Source organism: Stylophora pistillata, chromosome 3, assembly GCF_964205215.1.
Source record: "Stylophora pistillata chromosome 3, jaStyPist1.2, whole genome shotgun sequence".
Taxonomy (NCBI): Eukaryota; Metazoa; Cnidaria; class Anthozoa; order Scleractinia; family Pocilloporidae; genus Stylophora; species Stylophora pistillata.
This window is the reverse complement of record NC_142521.1, coordinates 15,535,179-15,555,000: the sequence shown is the minus strand read 5'-3', so window position 1 is coordinate 15,555,000 and position 19,822 is coordinate 15,535,179. Positions and strand designations below refer to the sequence as shown.

General features: G+C 39.0%; 1 protein-coding gene across 4 annotated transcripts in view; it reads left to right on the top strand.

Moving 5' to 3' along the window:
• The window catches only part of LOC111337026 (5-oxoprolinase), a 22,700-nt gene extending 3,013 nt beyond the window's left edge, over positions 1 to 19,687 (top strand). For 2 of the 4 annotated variants that reach the window (XM_088753846.1, XM_088753848.1), the window contains exons 3-40: positions 234 to 365; positions 869 to 919; positions 1,159 to 1,214; positions 1,775 to 1,890; positions 2,077 to 2,156; positions 2,554 to 2,603; positions 2,922 to 2,967; positions 3,129 to 3,195; positions 3,962 to 4,050; positions 4,883 to 5,000; positions 5,232 to 5,286; positions 5,678 to 5,765; positions 6,200 to 6,441; positions 7,301 to 7,389; positions 7,542 to 7,623; positions 8,397 to 8,490; positions 8,698 to 8,747; positions 8,843 to 8,981; positions 9,376 to 9,488; positions 9,565 to 9,628; positions 10,196 to 10,249; positions 10,585 to 10,634; positions 10,718 to 10,754; positions 11,021 to 11,131; positions 11,232 to 11,333; positions 11,686 to 11,767; positions 12,896 to 12,988; positions 13,629 to 13,738; positions 14,167 to 14,241; positions 14,364 to 14,420; positions 14,678 to 14,767; positions 14,974 to 15,108; positions 15,233 to 15,382; positions 15,664 to 15,738; positions 16,470 to 16,552; positions 16,918 to 17,078; positions 18,168 to 18,265; positions 18,657 to 19,687. In XM_088753846.1, coding sequence (XP_088609972.1) covers positions 234 to 365; positions 869 to 919; positions 1,159 to 1,214; positions 1,775 to 1,890; positions 2,077 to 2,156; positions 2,554 to 2,603; positions 2,922 to 2,967; positions 3,129 to 3,195; positions 3,962 to 4,050; positions 4,883 to 5,000; positions 5,232 to 5,286; positions 5,678 to 5,765; positions 6,200 to 6,441; positions 7,301 to 7,389; positions 7,542 to 7,623; positions 8,397 to 8,490; positions 8,698 to 8,747; positions 8,843 to 8,981; positions 9,376 to 9,488; positions 9,565 to 9,628; positions 10,196 to 10,249; positions 10,585 to 10,634; positions 10,718 to 10,754; positions 11,021 to 11,131; positions 11,232 to 11,333; positions 11,686 to 11,767; positions 12,896 to 12,988; positions 13,629 to 13,738; positions 14,167 to 14,241; positions 14,364 to 14,420; positions 14,678 to 14,767; positions 14,974 to 15,108; positions 15,233 to 15,382; positions 15,664 to 15,738; positions 16,470 to 16,552; positions 16,918 to 17,078; positions 18,168 to 18,265; positions 18,657 to 18,830 — 3,558 coding nt within the window. In that variant the 3' untranslated portion in view covers positions 18,831 to 19,687. Of the gene's footprint in view, positions 1 to 233; positions 366 to 868; positions 920 to 1,158; positions 1,215 to 1,774; positions 1,891 to 2,076; positions 2,157 to 2,553; positions 2,604 to 2,921; positions 2,968 to 3,128; positions 3,196 to 3,961; positions 4,051 to 4,882; positions 5,001 to 5,231; positions 5,287 to 5,677; positions 5,766 to 6,199; positions 6,442 to 7,300; positions 7,390 to 7,541; positions 7,624 to 8,396; positions 8,491 to 8,697; positions 8,748 to 8,842; positions 8,982 to 9,375; positions 9,489 to 9,564; positions 9,629 to 10,195; positions 10,250 to 10,584; positions 10,635 to 10,717; positions 10,755 to 11,020; positions 11,132 to 11,231; positions 11,334 to 11,685; positions 11,768 to 12,895; positions 12,989 to 13,628; positions 13,739 to 14,166; positions 14,242 to 14,363; positions 14,421 to 14,677; positions 14,768 to 14,973; positions 15,109 to 15,232; positions 15,383 to 15,537; positions 15,739 to 16,469; positions 16,553 to 16,917; positions 17,079 to 18,167; positions 18,266 to 18,656 lie in introns of all 4 variants that reach the window. The other 2 variants (XR_015998879.1, XM_088753847.1) reach the window with 2 other exon arrangements.
• Positions 19,688 to 19,822: the final 135 nt, after the last annotated feature.

The following is a 19,822-nucleotide window of genomic DNA, read 5'->3' as shown; positions in this document are numbered from 1 at the left end:
TTTGCCAGAGGCTTTTATAGACAAATAGGATGTGTTTGAGCGTTTGGAAACAGATCTGGTTGCAGAATGACAAAAACCTGATTTTAAAATCAAAATGTGGTTGCCAAACTTCCATTATGCCACACTTAATTGAAAATCATAGTACCTGTTTACTTGACATAGGATTAAAATTATAAAGAGGAGTTTATTGATATATTATTCCTTGAAGTTGATGATTATTTGTTCTTTTACAGAAAGTTATATGTCCAGAGGTACTGCACGAAGATGTTATTGTTGTGAAAGGTAGACTGGTTTTAGTACAAGAAGACAGTGAAATTGAAAGACCACAAAACTGTAAAATTGTATCCGGAAGCACTGGGCAAAAGGTGTGTGTGACTGCTAGTGATGAATCCATTCCACTTTGGTAGAATTTCAAGTGATTGTTCACTCATATGAACAATATTCACATTTGAGGTGGCTACAATTAATATGCATTTGCATACATGGAACTGTAAGAGCACGTTGCAATTACACTGTAAGAGTTGTGAACACAAAACCAATTGAAATTTAGCACAAGCGGCAATCAGAAAAAGGTAAATAGTATAAAGGAAGCAAAAAGAACTAAAATAAAAACAAGCTAATTGTTTTAATTAAGTCTGCAAAAATGCTAAGTAAACAAGCCTGTTCTTGTTTTTCATCTCATTGGTTTGAGAATGATGAAAGTTTTCTACATTGATCCTGGAGCTAAGGAAATGAAAGCAAATACAATCTGGTTTACCTGCTACACCCAATTGAATTTGACTTATTTTTAAAACAAGGTATCAAATCAATATTTTACACAGTCATGAAGAACTTTATAAATGCTAACCATTTACATTTTTCTTTGCAGCTTGAAGAGTGGGAACCTTTGGACAAAGACAAGCTTAGGAAAGACCTACAGGTAATCTTTTGACAGTCTTTCAAAATACCTGAACTTTGTCATCTGGATCAGCTTAGCAAATCGTCATTTGTAATTATAACAAGTTATTATGAATGAATAAATGTACACTAGATACAAATAATTTTGCATACAGGTAATCAAGCCCTGCTCCATATTTTGAATTTGTCATTTCACTGATGCAGTGCATCAATACAGATGAAGAAATCCTGACAGAAAACACTACTTCTTTTTTTCCACAGAGAGTCCTTGATGAGGGAATCAAGAGTTTAGCTGTTGTACTCATGCACTCTTACATGTAGGTATTAAATTTATCCCAAAGGAAATTGGAATTCTGTGCCATATTTGATTATGTGATACTTCACAGTTGCCAGTGTTGTATGTCTGATCCTTGAAGGACACTTGTGGAGAAAAGAGCAGTTGTTAATTTGATGATAATAAGGGCAACTGTATTAATTGCACCAGACAATCCAAAATGGTCCTTACCAGGAAATTAAAACATATTGATATTGCTTGAATCTGTTTCCACTTTTTATATGTTTTGGTTCCAATTTCCCAATTTTTTGAAAGGACCTTCATAAGTATACAAGTTTGGGGCCAACTTAATGCTCCAGCAATCAAAGTTTCCTTTGACAAGTTATTTTAACTATAATTATAAGGAACAAAGGAAACTCACACTGTTGCAGTAATTTTCTATGTGCTAGGCAATCATTTGCATTCTAGTGTGCCCTTTAGAATGATGTGTAAGGGAATGTTTATAAGCTGTTTACTGGATAATTATGAGGAGAAGTTTCTGTTCATCTGCTTGTGCAAGTTAAGGTGTTACTGTTACTAGGTATTAGCTTGTTACACTTTCAGGTATGATGTACATGAGAAAGAAGTTGGTGAAATTGCTCTAGGGATGGGTTTTGATCAGGTGTCACTGTCTTCAACAATAATGCCTATGGTTAGGATTGTACCCCGAGGTTACACAGGTAAAACATTCAGCTATTTTTTTTTTTTTTTTTTTAAAAAGGAACTTAGGGAAATAGTTATTATTTTCTTCCTTGCATGAAGAACTTGTGGTTTCAGAATCATCAGTTGTTGTTGTTGTTGTTGTTGTTGTAAGTTTTCTTTTTTGAAACAACATGCTAAATTTGAGTTTGATTTACAATGTGTAGCTTCTGCTGATGCTTATTTGACCCCTTGTATAAAGAAATATATCAGAGGATTTACAGCTGGCTTTCAAGATGGTATCCAGGTTGGTTGGTTATTAAAATAAGTTTGAGAGGAATGGTAACTTGTGACGTTAACAAACTGATTAAAATAATGCTCTGGCAGGTATAGCACAGCTTTCTTTTGTTGAGTGCTAGTTCATGTATCCCCCTAGAGCCTCAGTCATTATCTCTCATTTGAGGAAAGTTACCTTCTTCACACAGAGCTTGTGAAATCATTCAGTGTAAATATTTTTGGGAAGGGTGGAGTGGGGTGGGGTGAGGAACCTTGTCACAAGACAGGATGGTTTTTATTTGTGTGTTATTGTCATACTGTATTTGTGATAGCTAGTTTGTCATTACTTTTAACAACACTTAAGATTGTGAAGTGCAATGTTCTTTGACTGTGTATTCTTTGTTAATTTATGATTGATCTTTTTGCAGGACAAAGTGTTGTTTATGCAGTCTGATGGTGGCTTGACTCCTGTGTCAAAGTAAGTGGTAAATTGAAATTAGAAAAAATAATAATTATAATAATATAGAACAACTTACATTATTTTTGCTGTATAACTATTGTTATACCTTGCTCTTTACCTCAATAGGAAATAAAGTGTGTGTCAACAAATTTAATCATGCAGTCACCTATACTAATTGATATTATTATAGATCATGAACCTGTTATTATTAGTATTTTTAAAACTCTTTATACATTGCTGGTCATTCACAGCACATTCAGTTAAGGAAGTGATAACCACCAAACATCTTAATATGTTTCCAAAGAATTGCCAGGTAATTCATAATGATTTTTGCAGGTTTTATGGATCAAGAGCCATTTTGTCAGGACCTGCAGGTGGTGTGGTGAGTTAAAAAATTTATACTTATTTAACATCTTTCCAAAGTTGTTCTTATTTATTTATCTTTCAAAGATATTGTAGTTGATTAACCTTCAGTAGGTGACACATCACATAATCCTACCCTGCAATACTTAAGAGGATTACAATTATTTCTTCTTTGCTCAGGTTGGTTATGCAATGACAACTTTTCACAGAGAGACAGAGCAACCAGTAATTGGATTTGATATGGGAGGTAATAATGAACTAAAACATTTTTTTTTATTTGATATTAATTAAACAAGTCTGATATTTTTATCAAAATTTGTATTAGGCCCGGTTCAGACGCTGATCTTTTCATGAGCCGAACCTAATTCCTTGAATTAAGTACATGAAAAGATTGGCGTCTGAATCAATTTGGAATGGCTGTTTCAATTTGGAATGGCTGTTTCAATTTGGAATGGCTCACCCATTCTTCCTGCCTGGCTTGGCCAAGAATTTCGCCTTTGGAACGCCTTTTGAATGGCTTTGATTCAAACGCTGTGCTTTTCGTGTGGCGATCCTAATGCATAAGTTGTTATAATGTATTTTGCAAGCAGTTTGACTGGTTTTACTGGAACTGTATTTGGAACAGCCAAAAAGAACGGCGTCTGTATCAACAGGCATACTTTTGTTAATTTGGGTCGGTCCAAATTCGAATTGAGTTTGGCTCATGAAAAGTTTGGCATCTGAACTGGGCCCTAACCAAAATGATGGTAAAAATCTTGTAAATAATGTTTTACAGTTTTTAAATGCATCATACCAAATGTTTGAAGAAAGAGGACAGTCCAAAATTACATCAATTGAGCTGATTCAGGAAGTCTACTGTAACATTAAGTTGTCAAAGCCAAACTTTCTTCACATCTTAGAGTTAAATTTCAATTTGTTCCTAAATGATTCTTCAAGTGCATGCCTTTGTTAATTTTATTTTGCAGCCACATGCTGTTGATTAACTTGAAATTAATAAAGGTCTCTTTCTTCAGGAACATCAACAGATGTGTCTCGATTTGCTGGTCAATATGAACATGTGTTTGAGACAACAACAGCAGGCATCACTATACAGGCACCACAGGTATAGGTGACATCTAAGCAGTTGTGTAATGTATAACTTGAAAACGGGCTTTTATTTTTGTGTGCAAGTGGTGTAGCAACAATTATTCCACAAGTGATGGGCTTCTAATGAAAAAAAAAGCATAAGATATCCACTTGGTAACACCCTGTAAAGCCTTTTACACTGTAGCTGACAATGTAAATGAAGTGAAGGTGTAGTCTGATCGTCTGGGTGAGTGTAGTCCTGAGAAGGACTGTTGTCGGTGGTAGTGACTGACGTTTCGACAACCTGTGCGGAAGTCATCATCAGAGTAAGTGAATGATTGTTGTCAGTAGAGATTGTAGATTGTTGTCAATGTAAATGAACATGTACAGTAATTCTTTATTAGTTTGGATAATTTCACTCTTTTATCATTCTGATATCTCAAGAACACTGAATTCTGACACCCATAATTTCTTGTATGAATGGGTCTATGATCCTTCTGATCTTCATCAAATCAAATACTCAGTGATTTTTCCTAGAGGAGCAAATAATTTCTTTTAATTGACATGATGTTATTTGAAATGGGTCTGCAAATAAACCATAGGTGTATCTTGCATGGCCTGTCTAGTACTCACACAAGTTTATCTATTAGGAGTCAAAACCCCAAAGTGTGCAGTTATAACATGGAAATTACAAAGAAACATTTTAGTCCTTCCTGGGAATTTGAAAACCACTCGGATCTGCTTTTGATTTTATGGTTAGATGCATTACCAAATGAGTTCCAGAGAAATCAATGGGCTGGTTTACCAAATTATATTTGTTGATATGAACTGGTCTTGAGAGACTTTTTTAATGATGATTATTTTTGTAGCTGGACATCAACACTGTAGCAGCAGGAGGTGGATCCCGCCTGTTTTTTAGGGCAGGGCTGTTTGTTGTCGGACCTGAGTCAGCTAGTGCCCATCCAGGACCTGTTTGTTACCGAAAAGGTGAGTTTATGCTCATGCACAAGTGAAACAGAAAAGAAGAACAGTTGGTTTGATTTTCCTCCTGTTTCCACCTGGTCTCCTTTCCGGCCATCCTTAAGACTCATCACACAGCACTCTCTCTTCTCTCCCATCCCCTAAAGGAACTCTGGGACTTCTTTTGCCTTTCCATGCTTTTGCTAACATCACTAAAAGTTGATAAGAACCAGTTTTAAAATGAGTTTATTTTCTTAGGTGGTCCACTTGCTGTAACAGATGCAAACCTAGTGCTTGGCAGGATTCTACCTGAGTATGACGTATTTGCTGTTCTTTTTTCTGAAATCATAGCTTTTTTACAGAATTAAAAAAAAAAATGGTTTAACAGGGGTTGTCCTGAGACACTGGCTAGGAGGCCACGAAGGAAGCAGCTGAGCTAGGTGTAGTCTGGTAAGGAAAAACACGGAGGACCCGCCTTTCCAGATTTCCGCCATCTTTTGTTCTGGCACGGGCTAGTTACAAGTTCCAGTAACTACAATTTCATCGCTAAATTTCTGAAGTATAGCCCTATTTGTCAAAACCTTATCAGTACAGAGCTTTATACTGATTCGAACAGCTTCATGTTGTATTAGGCATTGGAGAGTTTAAAGTTAGTAGAGTTTTTATTACTGTTATCGTTGTTTTTTTAACGCCCTTTTCAACAGATTTTTTCCAAAGATTTTCGGAAAAAACGAAGACTTGCCATTGGACTTCGAAGGTTCTTGGGCAGCTTTTAAGAAGTTAACAGAAGAGGTTACATACATCTTTACATACATGTTTTGTTAATACTTTCTACGAGATTAATGTTTTCCTTGAAATAAGGAATGAGTAATTTGCGCTACTTTGAAAAGGAAACAAACTCGCAAAGATATCGCACAGCAAACATTTTCTTTAAAAAATGTCTTGTAAATTATAACAGATTCTGTGAAACGACAGATACCCGAACTTTCAGCTGGGAAGCATGTGGCCATCAGGCCAAGCTGAGGGCCGCGGAAAAGTTTGCAAAAAGAAGGAAAAGGAAAGGAAAGGAAAACCGGAAGTTGTCGAAGATGAAACTTTTGACGACCATTTCCAGTTTTCGAAAACTTAGCATACCGTTTTCTCTCCTTTACACGGGGATACAACCAGAAATGAACAAACCTTTCCAGTTTATTTCGTCAGCTGATTTTATCTGTTTTCTTCTCCAGGTAAATGAATTTCTGGCCTCTCAGGAGGACGGCGCAAAGAAGGATCCTTTGACGGTGGAACAGGTTGCCATGGGGTTCATTACAGTTGCCAACGAGACCATGTGTCGACCAATCAGAGCGCTTACTGAGGCCAGAGGCCATGACACTTCACGTCATGTTTTGGCGTGTTTTGGTGGGGCCGGCGGTCAGCATGCTTGCTCCATCGCACGGTCCCTAGGAATGGCATCTGTGTTCATTCACCGGTAAGAAGAAAACAGCAATTTGCAATTTTGCGCAATTCATTCCTGAAGAGTAAGGTATTCGTCATTTTTCGCTTTAGTCACCTTTTTGGTCCATGAGTATTTTCGATTGAGTTACAAAAGTTTTAGCTTTTGCTTCACCAGCTTTTTGATTGGTTCTCGTAAAAACTTAACTCATTCGGTTGTCACTCATTGTGGTATTTTTGCACTGTTTTAATTGGCCTTAACAATTCCTTTTGGTTTGGTTTTAAAAGGGCCCTCATTTACGTTTTGGTTTTCGAAACTCTACTAGGTCAGGATAACAATAATTATTAAATACTAGATCATTGGATAATGCAATTCAAGACTTTTTATTGGCTTAGCCATTATGGTATATTAGCCAATATACCATGATCTACAAATATGGCAAGCGTACGTGTCAGCTTAGAATTAAAAGGAAGCTAAAAATTTAATAAAATTTAATAATTTAATTTAACGTTTTTAATAAAACAGTTATTCCACTCGCGCTTGTTGGATATGAGATGATTATAGCCAACGAGGCGCGTAGCGCCGAGTTGGCTATCTATCATCTCATATCCAACGCGCGCTCGTGGAATAATTGTAAAATATAGACTACCTGTGCAAGGAAGCGTTTCTTTTGGCGATGGAGAGGTTTAACGTATAAGGCTGTTTGATGAATCCGGCCCTTTCTCAACAGAAAATCGAGCATACGGAAAACCAGCTGAGAGTCTATATCAACGTTAAAACAATTAACTTGAGAAAGTGTGACTGTTGTAATAGTATCTGATATTTAAATTGAATGTTGTCTTATCCAACTCATTTTTAGATCTAAATCGAGAACTTATGATACTTTTTCAAACAGATTTGGTGGTATCCTATCCGCGTACGGACTGGCACTAGCTGATGTGGTACACGAGGCGCAAGAACCGTGTGCACGTGAATATGATAAAGGTAACAAACGAATGTTCCTGTGATATCATTTAAGTTCGGTAAAAAGTCCAACACTTACGCGTAATGTTTGAGGTGGCAGGCACTAGTTTTTATTCATAGTTGTCTACCCTGAAATTTTGATCAGAATCCTTTATTTATTTTTATTTCTTTAGAGTCGTTTGGATATTTGGATGAAAGAATTGACTTTTTGACGCAGAAGTGTGTCGAGGAACTGAAAAGCCAAGGATTTGAAGAGTAAGTCTAGCTTTCCTGCATTCCTTGCTTCGGTTTATCACGGATAAAACTGTGTTCACTCTTTGGATCACTTTCAATGGATGAGTGCTGGGAAAACGAACTACAATGTCTACCAAACAGGATAGTGTTCAGTAAACACTTCAGGGACCTACCCTCTCCCTGCATTCTTAATAAAAGTTGAGCGGACACTCTTACTCTCAGGCTACCTCAACCTGGGCCAACCCCCGTGAAGGTTGTGGAATGTAGAAATTAAGAAGTGGACAAAAGACTTGATATTTTATTTCCTTAACTCTACGCTTTATGCATTAATGCTTTTCAAGGGTTATGAGCTCAGGCAACCAAAGAGTATTTTCGGGATAACTTTGATTGTGATTGTGGTGTAGTGATGTTTGACTGATTTGACTAATCAAATAACATTTCGGTCTATTTTATAACATAATATGAAATTTGCCATCTCTCCTACTCTACGTCCTTACAAGATAATTGGTTATATCAACTAAGTTGAATTAGTAAATAGTCCTTACAAGAGCCTTCGTTCAGTTATATCGTCGCTGATACCGTTAGTATGGAGAAAGTCGGTTACATGTGGACCTTAGTATTGTTATCACTCGCCGACGCGATCTCCATTTCTCGGCAGTGGGACATCTGGCAAGCAATCTCCATGCTGGGGTTCGAATTCTCATGATCCTAAGTTTTCCTCCGTCTCAAGTTTGTGCCAAATGACTCGAACGTCCTAATGTGGCATTTTTTTTTTTAACTCTGAAATTTTTAAGGAAGCAGATTTCCACAGAAGCATTCCTTCACATGCGGTACAGTGGTACAGACTGTGCTCTTATGTGTTCTGCTGGTCCTCAGAAAGACACAAAGGTAGGGCATTTTTGTTTACCTCAGTTTAAAAGAACAGATTTGCGTCTTTTTGCCAAAGTGTTCAAGTCTTGTCAGATGCGCTGTTCATTGAAAAGGAAAGTCGCTACTAGATGGGAATCAAAAGTGAATAGCAGGAAGAGAAAAAATGTAATTGTCTCCATTTGATGAAGAGAAGGTATTGATTACGCTCTTTTTCTACAATCCTAGGAAGGAGAAACTTGTCGCCATGGTGATTTTGGACAAGCGTTTAACGAACGGTAAAGTATTGTCACTGAGTATTGTTGAGTGTTTTCAGATGCATTTTCCCTTTTATTTAATCGACATTTTGTGTTTCCTTTCTCATTTACTGTAGATACGTTCGAGAATTTGGTTTCACGATACCTAACAGACAGATCCTTATTGATGATATCAGAGTGAGGGGGACTGGACACTCAAAGACGTCCGTTTCACATGAGATACCAAAAGCGAGCACCCCTCCCCTGGTGAAAAAGGTATTCTTAAAAACGTATTTCAGATTCCTGTTTGCACCCAATTCCCATGGACAAGATGCTGAGGGGAAAAATCGCGTTTCCAAATAAATCTAAACAAGATAATTTCAACTTTTTGAATCTATTTTTAAGTAATATTACCCCCCTCCCACCCCACTGGCTGTCAAAAGTTTCCCTGCAAATGAGGACCTTCTCTTGCTGACCAATTTTTGTACTCTTATAACCTGTCTGTTGGATGAGATATTGCAATTTTGGGGAGGGGTTACATGTCAGTAACTGGGATTTGCAGAGGCGGTTACGTGTAAGCGGTCACCAGGTTGAAATTTCTTTGAAAGAACCATGAAAACACAAGGTCTGCTTTGACTTAAAGCACATTACACTTTTCTTTCTTCAACAGACAACGAAGTGTTACTTTGAAGATGGTTTTCATGACACGAATGTATACCTCCTCGGAGAGTTGTCCGCCGGTCACACAATAGATGGACCGGCCATTATTGTGGACAAGACCAGGTGACTGATTTTTAAAGTTAACCAATCACAAACAAACGCGAGAAGAGTGTTTATAAAGTTGATTTTTGTTTTCCAGTACCGTTCTTGTTGAACCACAATGCAAAGCGTCCATCACTTCATCAGGAGACATCAGGATTGAGGTTTTGTTCGTTTTATTAGTAAATCGGTATACAGTTTGATATAAAGCTTCCCTGAAGATTTTCAACAAAGTTTTGATGTTCTTCTAAGTGACATGTGTGTTGTCAGAACAGAGCAAGGGTTGGGCCAGAAATGAGGGGGGTTTTTAGATTAATACAATGACTTACACTTTCTAGAAACCCTCTGCTTTGCAGCTTTCAAGAACTATTTATTTGTTTCTTCTTGCACGATACTCTGTCTTTACTCCGGAACTGAAACAGAAGTGGTGTAACGCGTGTAACTTTCGAAACTTTACCCCGTTATTCAGTACAAGACACACTGGGTCTAAGAATTACATACAAGCTTAGCTTAAAAAGCAAAACCGAAGTAACAGCCCCATTCTATTAAAATAAAGGAAACTATCATAAAACATACGAGAGCTCAAAAAGGAAAACCGCAGTTGGTCAGAGACTGAAGTGGACAAAAGTTGTAATGGGTGTCTGAATGGTCAAAAGGGTGACGCAAATTCTCGAGACAATAACGCAACGCATTGAACATCTCTCAACGTCATGGCTGCTCTTACTCTTCAGATCGGAGGAAATCAAGGCAAAAAGAGCATCGGAACAGAATTAGATGCGATTCAGGTACTGTTTGAAATATCTTTATGACTAGTTTATATGAGATTAACGATTCTAAGGTTGTTGCATAACAAATATGGACATTCCATTTGCGATGACTACGTTGTGGATTCAAAAGGACGTAAATAGCCACTTGGTCAGATGCCACGATTCTTAACAAGAACTATGTTTAGTTTCCGACGTCGTGTATCAATGTCCATTGGGTACAGATGTCGGTGAAAGGGTCACGCTCAAAAACAATTCTCTCTGTTCCTCATTTTTCTCCGAAGTACTCTCCTAGTTATCTCTGCCTAGAATAGTTGGCTTTTGTTTCACGATGAATTTCATTATTTTTTCCTTAGCTTTCAATATTTTCTCATCGTTTCATGAGTACAGCTGAGCAGATGGGCCGGTGAGTAAGATCAGATTTATTTCAACTCTTTGGTGAGTTTTTACACAGAACAGCTAATTGTGTTTTTCTCTCCCGTCCCTCAGGGTTCTTCAGCGTACATCAATTTCAACTAACATCAAGGTGAGATGTAATGCTGAATATTATTTTGTTCAAATTTCTGTATCTATGTCAGTAACGTTTTGGCATTTAAGGTTGGCCTATTGGTTTAAATGTTTTTATTTGTGTGGTTGAGACCAACTTCTTCACACTGAAATAACTTTCTCAGTGAATCCAAGTCACGTCTCTTCGAGAGCTGATACCGTATAGCCGAGTTTCTATCATAGCTACTCTGACAGACCAATAGACTAGAAAATTACTAATCTCAGTTTTTTCCACTTTTTTCGTAGGAGCGACTCGACTTTTCCTGTGCTATGTTTGGACCAGATGGAGGCTTGGTTGCCAATGCCCCACACATCCCAGTTCATCTTGGTTCCATGCAGGAAACTGTGCAATATCAGGTTTAAAAATTGCTTTCTCTTCAATTTGATATATGGGCATCTTGCTGCCTCCCTCGTAGAGATCCTTTCGTGGCTAATCCTAACGTGAAATTCTTTTTAGATTCGCACTTTGGGAGATGAGCTAAAGGAGGGTGACGTTTTACTTAGTAACCACCCGAGTGCCGGGGGAACACATCTTCCAGATCTAACCGTCATCACGCCGGTAAGTTCCATTCAGATAGAAAGAGACCTTTTACCTGGATATTTAATAAAATAAAAAAAAATAGGGAGAAAAGGGCAGACAAACATCTTAAAAGAAGGAATTCAGTGAAAAGGAATAAGTATGGCAAGGAGTAGAGAAGATAAACATGGATTCTAAATGAGTTTTTTGAATGAAAAGTTGCGCGCATGGAGATCATTTTCATATTCAACGTGTATCAAAACGAGAGCTGTTTTACCCTAGCGCAAAGCAAACAAGTTTAAGTCACTACGTTCAACGAATCATTGTCTAAACGAACTTTAGATAAACAAACGCAGACTCAGCCTTTTACTCGCTTTTTCCTTTTACTGTTCAGGTTTTTTATCCTGGCCAATCAAAGCCCGTTTTCTTTGTCGCGAGCCGTGGCCATCATGCGGATATCGGAGGCTCTGCACCAGGTCTGTACCCGTGCTTATCAGCTTCTCAGAATAATATTAATTGTTTGAGAACCATTCAACGTTCACAAACCTCTGCTCTGCACCAGGTCTCTACCCGTCCTTATCAGCTTCTCAGAATAATATTAATTGTTTGAGAACCATTCAACGTTCACAAACCTCTGCTTGCACCAGGTCTCTACCCGTCCTTATCAGCTTCTCAGAATAATATTAATTGTTTGAGAACCATTCAACGTTCACAAACCTCTTATCACATGTCTCTTAACCCAATATGTCGTACAATTATTTTGATTAGCTGTTAGAAGAGGCGTTTTGCGTTGTTGTTGTACTCTGCGCCAGACTCTCGATCAGTGGCGACGAGAGCACAAAACGGAATGGATGTGGGGAACAATAAACACATTTTCTTTTTTCCCACGTTCCCAGCTCTTTTCTCGATACCTTGATAAAGAACCTGTTAAAGGTTATCGTTGTTTGCTTCGTCCATTTTTGGGAGGCAGATGACACTCTGTTTGTTGGAATTATCCTTATGTTCTATGGAAAGTTATTATATGGCTGTGTCTCACAAGGACTGGGAACTACCGAATTCACGAATTTGATTGGCTGAAATCAATATTGAAAGTGGTCTAGATTTTCCCATCTAGACCGGCATCTAGACCGGTTTAGAAAAAAAAAGGTACAAAGAATATAAAAAATTGGCATATAAGAAACAGCCATATAATAAACATCTTATTAACCGAGCTAGGTCGGTCTGTATGGGAGAATCTTGACCTCGGTCGCTGGTACAGACCTCACTGCGTTCGGTCTGTACTGGCGACCTCGGTCAAGATTCTCCCATACAGACCTCCCGCTCGGTTGATAAGAACTAAATATTTTTCCTCTAGTCACGAGCGTGGGGCCAAGAAAAAATTATCGGAGAGCGGAATCCGAAGGTCTGAAGTTCGATTCCTCAGGGGGATCCAGAATGTTTTCTTTGTCCTACGCTCGTGACTAGACGAAAAACATCTTTCTGTATTTCTTTACCGAGCTCAAAACTTGCCATCTTTCTTATTCTTCATCCTTGCGTTTGTCCTACAAACTTTTTCTCTTTGTAACCCTTTGAGCAAATTTGTGTATACATTTTTTCTCTTACAGGATCCATGCCACCCGATTCTCACTCCATATTTGAAGAAGGAGCCGTTTTCAAATCATTTAGATTAGTTAACGGAGGTGTCTTTCAAGAAGAAGGTACAAAATGATTTGTCGAACTCGTTACCTCGCATCTCCAACCTCTAAAACTCAGGCTTCCCTTTCTGACGATGGACTTGTTCTCGGTACCAGAACAGTTGAATAAACAGGAAAAAGTCGTAAATAAAGTAATTTCTTTCGAGTTCAAAACATAACAAGACCAAGATGGCCGCTACAGGAAAAAAAAGAGTCACCTAGCCCGCGGTTTTCAGCGGCAAAACCTCAAAATGGCGGGAAAACGAGTGGTTTTGAACAAATTCTAATTTAACAGGCCCCGGTTGTTCAAAGGGTGGATAAATCACTATCCAGTGGATAGTGCAGTATGTTTCGGTAACACTTATCCGCTGGATAGTAATTTAACCGTTGGATAGCGTTATCCGCTCTTTCAACGACTGGCCCCAGTACTTTTCATCTTCAAATGTGTAATGATAACTTGATGCGCGCCAACTAAGCCGAGTGAAAAGACACCGAAAGTATGCTTTTTCTGGAAAAAGAGGTAGCCTTTTTTTTTTTCTCAAGTGCTCCAATAGAATTCTGTACAGCAATTAACGTCCAGAGTCAAAAGGAACCTATATCTGTAGTATTGTGGAGGTGACAAGGATCTTTCCAGTAATTTTAATTTGGTGTCTTTGTTCCACAGCACTGATTGAAAAGCTTATGGAGCCAAGCAAGTATCCCGGATGTAGTGGAACGCGCAATCTCCATGACAACCTGTCCGACCTTAAGGCCCAGGTGGCAGCTAATCATAAGGTAAGGCAATAACAAGTGCTCTTCGTCCAATCCGTTCTCCTAGCCGTCGAATCAAGTTGCTCGTGGGGTAATAGCGGATTTTGTGATACCATGCTAAATCTACTCGCGCGAGGCGATTCTAATTCAGAAGTACCATTCTTCAAAATCGCCGCTGCGAGATTGATTGATGTTTATCGTTGAGAAATCGGAATAGAGAAATTGCAGTCTCTCCGATAATCACCCGGGGAACCATGTCATCATCAACAATATTTCCCATAAATTTTGCGAATATTTGATATTTTGTTCAATTTTTTCGGATTATTTCTTTACTATTAAATGCCACGAGTATGGTCGATGAACCGCAAAGTTTGGCACAGATATTTTGGCCGTCACGTGAAGGTTCTTGTGTGTCATAACATCATTCTATATGCTCACATTTTGCTTTGCAGGGAATCAAACTTATAAGTAGCTTGATTCAAGAATACAGTCTGCCGGTGGTGCAGGCTTACATGAAGTATATCCAGGTAAGTGTTATTTCACTTAATTCTCACGGGCTTTATTTCAACCGAAATGAAAGTAATCTGGTCTGTAGATCCTTTTAAATTTGTTATTTTAACGAAAAATGCTTTTTGTGCCTTTCTTTTAGCATAATGCTGAAGTTGCTGTTCGAGAAATGCTGAAAGACATTGCTGTGAAAACTAAGGTGAGAAAACACTGTAGAAACTGGACTACTAGTAGTTCCTCCTTTACGGCGGTCCGTCACTCAAGGAAAAACAAAATTAGCAAAAAAAATATGGTGTTAGCGCGCCGCGTGAAAGTCTGGGAAACAGCTTTTTAAGCACAGTCAAGAAAGAGGGATATTAATTTCTTGTTATCCGAAAAATTTTACATCTCTCTTTGATGAATTTTGTTCGGATAGAAATCCTATTTGTAAATTTACTTTTCTTGTTATATCCAAAGGAACGCACTGGAAAGACAGTACTATCCGCCGAAGATCACATGGATGACGGCTCACGCATCAAACTAACAATTTCCATCGATGAGAAAGAGGTATGCAATCGTCATGTGAAGATGTGGAATTCCGATTCATTTTTCGGATTTTCAATGCACCCTTTTCCCAAAGATGTCGACTAAGTATCCAAAGGAGGGAGAGGAGGCGGGCACGTAAACTTTTTCGGTTGAAGTCTTCTGTGTTCTGTAATGTTTTTGTACTGAACAGCATTCGCCTCAAGACTTGTCCCATTATCTCGTTCCAGGGTAGCGCAGTGTTCGACTTCACAGGAACTGGGCCAGAGATGTACGGCAACTGTAATGCACCTCGCGCCATCACCTTCTCTGCCATCATTTACTGCCTACGGTGTATGGTCAAACACTCCATACCGCTGAACCAGGTAATTATGAGCCTCGTCTGTTTTTCCTGGCGTTCATCCAAAATAATTTAACCGAGTCCACTAGAGATCTAATATACTATGAAGCTTTTAAGGCCCACTGACACTCAGTTTTTCCGTCCTTCAGGGTTGTTTAGCCCCAGTAAAAGTGATTATTCCGCCTGCTAGCGTTCTGGATCCAACAGACACTGCGGCAGTTGTTGGTGGGAACGTACTGACAAGTCAGCGAATTGTTGACGTGGTGCTGAAAGCCTTTGAAGTGTGCGCTGCGTCACAGGTTAGCGAGAAGTCACGTGATATGCGCGTGTTGATGTTCTGGTCTACAGTTTTACGTCACTTGCACCGGAATGTCTCGCACACTTAACTTCGATTTAGAGCTGTACAGACAATAAGGAATGTGTACTACTGACAGCGAGGTATCGCTTTGTATAGGGTTGTATGAACATAACAGCGTTTGGAGATCAGCATCGCCAGTATGTTGAGACAATCAGTGGTGGATCCGGGGCGGTGAGTAAGTCTTTTATTGTCTGTCTAATTCGCTTTCCACCCGTGTGACAGGGCTGTATGAATAACACGACCTTTGGTGACGAGGGATGCGGCTACTACGAGACAATCTGTGGAGGATCTGGTGCGGTGAGTTGTGTCCACCAAGGATTTAAAGTTTCTAATCACCTAACGAAAAATAATCTGCTGAATTGTGTACTAGCTTCTGCTTACTAAGAAAAGTATTACCCTAGTTATTTATATATCTAGACCATTGTTCAGATGCGTGTCGGAAGTGATCCAGTATGGTATGGTTTTGTTATTCATGGCTCTCTGATAAATACAGAAAACCTGTCGTCCAAACAGATGCAAAATTAAGCAAGTGTAGACTTGGTCATTTGTGTTTGTCCGCGCTTGAGTTCGGCCACGTTTAATTCTCTTTGGCTGCTTGTGTTGTTTGTACGCGCTTGAGTTCGGTAACGTTTAATTCTCTTTGGCTGCTTGTGTTGTTTTTACGGGCTTGAGTTCGGTAACGTTTAATTCTCTTTGGCTGCTTTTGCTGTTTGTACGCGCCTGAGTTCGGTAACGTTTAATTCTCTTTGGCTGTTTGTGTTGTTGGTGCTTGGCTCTGATTGACTAGTGATCATATGAGGGGTTGATATTATGAATCTCAATCGTAAATTGTTCTTTAGTCTTTCCTTGTTTGTCCTCCGCAAATCCGAGATTTATCTTTTATTGTAATATGCTTGACATAGATTTACTCAACTATCCTATCGATATTCGTATAAAAGAAAATGAGTACCGTTTCAAATAGTTTTAACACTGACAGCACCGATACCTCATTTGTGTTGGTTGAAAGAGGGCGGCTATCTTCCTTGCAGGGTCCCACATGGGACGGACGCAGTGGAGTTCATGTCCACATGACAAACACAAGAATCACAGATCCAGAGATCATCGAAAGAAGGTAGATTAGTTGATTAATTTTCACGAGATTAACGGCCACCCCATGGTACAGGTAAGAGGAATGGATGCTACGCGGCCTCAGTCTCGATTATTTTCCAAAGTTTTTCAACATATTCACCACGAGATATGTGGTAGATTAAATTGAGAATTACTAATTAGATATTGGGACTCAAAAGAGTAAAGCACAGAAATTGGGCCAAATACGGAAAAAACCGTTGTACAAAGCATCCGACACATTCTAACACCACAAAATTTAATTAGTTTAAGGCAAAGTGAAGGCCCCGACTAATTTGTCGTCACGTAAAAAGTTTTAGAAAAAGAGTAAGCCTGGGCTACAGAATGATATGTTTTCCGCCATCTTGCTAGGTTTCCAGTGATTCTTCGCCGTTTTCATCTCAACCCCGGTACTGGTGGGAGTGGTTTTCACAGGGGGGGTGACGGTGTTATACGCGAGCTGCTGTTCAGGAAGGAGCAGGTTCTCTCCCTTCTCGGTGAAAGGAGAGCTTTTAGACCGTATGGACTGAAAGGTAAGTCCTAAGGAAAAACACAACAAATAAGCATAGAAATAGTTAAAGTTGATTTAAATTACTCAAAATCGAAAGTATATCTAAGTTGCTATACGGAGCAAATTTCAACCCTGATTTGAAACCGTTTGCTGTGTATTTCAACCATTTCGCCTCCAGAAGTTCTTGGTTTGTAAATATTCATAACAAGTTTGATAAACTGACCAACAGACAGGTATGGAAATTAAAGAAAATTATAAATTAAGGAATTTTGTTTTGATGTGCCACCAAACTCTGATGGCGAGGCAATTTAGAAATATTTGGTATTTTATTTAGGCGAGTCAACTTCAAGATCTTAACGTTGAAAGCGTGAACAACTTACTGCGTTGTATCATTTTTCTCGCAACTTATCTCGACTCGTGTTGCACAGAAAATTAGCTTTAGTGTCGCCCCCTTGAAATAATGTGCCTTGCATTCGTTGCAAGAACCTTGGCAAGCGATGAAAACTTGACTGAAAGAAAGTTTTTCACACCCCCAGTGACTTAGCCAGAGCTGTACAATGGTTACTCCTGGCAAGAAAATGAAGTTTGTCCTAACTGCGCTACAAAGTTTCAGGAAACCGCCTCCTGGTTATCTCAATAGATAGAGCGCTGGACTGTTGTGCGGGAGGTCGAGGGTTCGAGCCCCGGCCGGACCAACACCCAGGGTCTTAAAATAATTGAGAAGAATATGCTACCTTTCTATGACATCAAGAAATGGTTAGATATTCTAGTCTTCTCGGATAGGGACGAATAAATGGAAGTCCCGTCTCCTGCAGGGTTAGGGGCAGGAGACGTTAATTTCCCACGCATGAGATTACCGTGTGATGGATGTCCTCCCCTGGGGTGGGATGGGTGGTTAACAGGACCCCCGTTTATATCAGTGTTTACTACACTGAAGGGGCTATCCTGTATAAATATAGATGTCTGTCTGTCTGAATGACTGGAAGAAAATGCTTAGTGTGTGAGAGGGCTGTTATTGCGAATATGAGTTCCTTTATTACTATAATGTTACGTAAAGTTGTTTTTTTTCCTTTGATGACGTTTAGTAAGGTAAATACGGATTTTATTGCAGGCGGTGAACCGGGCAGTCCAGGTTTAAGCCTGTTATTGAAGTCAGATGGTCGAACAATAAATCTCGGAGGTAAAGCATCGGTCAAAATGAAACCTGGGGTAAGTACTACAAAACCCTGCATCAGTCGTCAACACCTAGATGACATATAGATCACATTGCAAACTGTTGTGAGAGGGATAATGGGGGAGGGGAGGGGGAACGGAAATCAGAAACTACCAAACTCTGTTAAGACCGACGAAAAAGAAATTACCCCAAAAATCCAAAATCGAGGTGAAGAAATCAGTTATACCAAAGAAGTAAACATGTGGATAATGACACTGGAATTGAAACCGATTTTTCTTTCATTAGGATCGAGACTATAAACTAAATGTCAAAAAAGGGAAAAAACCGAAGAATTACAACGGAAATAACGGATAACCGATCTAAACAATGATTCCAAATCCAAAACGCAATCCCCTGCTGATTAAGAATCTCTTATCTCTTTGTCAGGACTGTTATCGTGTCGAAACTCCTGGCGGTGGTGGTTACGGAGCACCAATAGGAAGTCTGGGACAGGAAAATGACGTGGGTGATCCCCCGTCAAGAAGTGACAAGGAAAAACCTCAACATTTTGCAGCCTGTGGGAGTCTGCACAACTACAAGATGATGCAAGAGTCGGCCTAAGTATATAGACGCCATTTAGCATTGAACTGCTACTCAAACAATTCTTCAACGCTCGCTTAATTCTTTCATCTCACTGAAAAGAGGACGCAGATTTAAAGTGAAATTTCATGATTATCACAATTTATACAGAAGTACAACATCAAAGCGGGAAAGATACAATTTTTTTTTCCCCAAGCCTAGGTTGCCAACATTAACGGGGTAAGTAGAAGATCCGGAGAATGAGGAGGAACGTCGGGTGGGTGGATTGAAAACAAAATCGTTTTTTTTCCGGGAAATAAACTTCGTTCCCAGGGCCTTCTCTGTTCTTAAAATAGAGATGGGTCAGACGCAACCCAGAAGCTCTAGGGACGAGTTTAATGCGCAGTGTCTGTAGTGTTACTTCATCATCAACTGATTTGGAATTTCCTTGGGAGATCTGACAACTGTTCAGTTATTGGAAAGAATTTGATTGAGCTGGGCAAAGAATTTGATCCGATAGAGGGGAAGAACTTACAGCTTTTTAGCTTTCGTCTAGGGGATTGCTCATTTTAGCGGTCATTATAAAGTGCAGGTGGGTAGCTTTTAGCAATTTAGAAATGAAGAATGGTAATAATGATGAACTGAAATTTTAAAAAACGATAATTTATTGCAAAACTCACATCGCTTAAGTAGGGGTGTGTGGAGGCGGGGTTGATTAGTTTTAAGCTATCCATTGTTCAAAAATTGTTTGCATGGCTATCATAAAAAAGTTCATTTCAGATAAAAAAGGTTAGATTTAAATTAAAACAGAGAGCAGTTATCATCAGCCTGAAAAACTGAAAAAAGAGTTAAATAAATAACAGAAATGAATTGATTTAAAACGTTTTTTATAATTCTAATTTTGTGTCACTTTATTGAATGTAAAGTCTGACTTTCTCAGCACTAACTTGAAGTCTCTCAAAGTCATGCTGGATGTTCTGTTATAGCAATGACAAAAATAACATGAGTGAACGTGACACGACAATTTTTTCAAG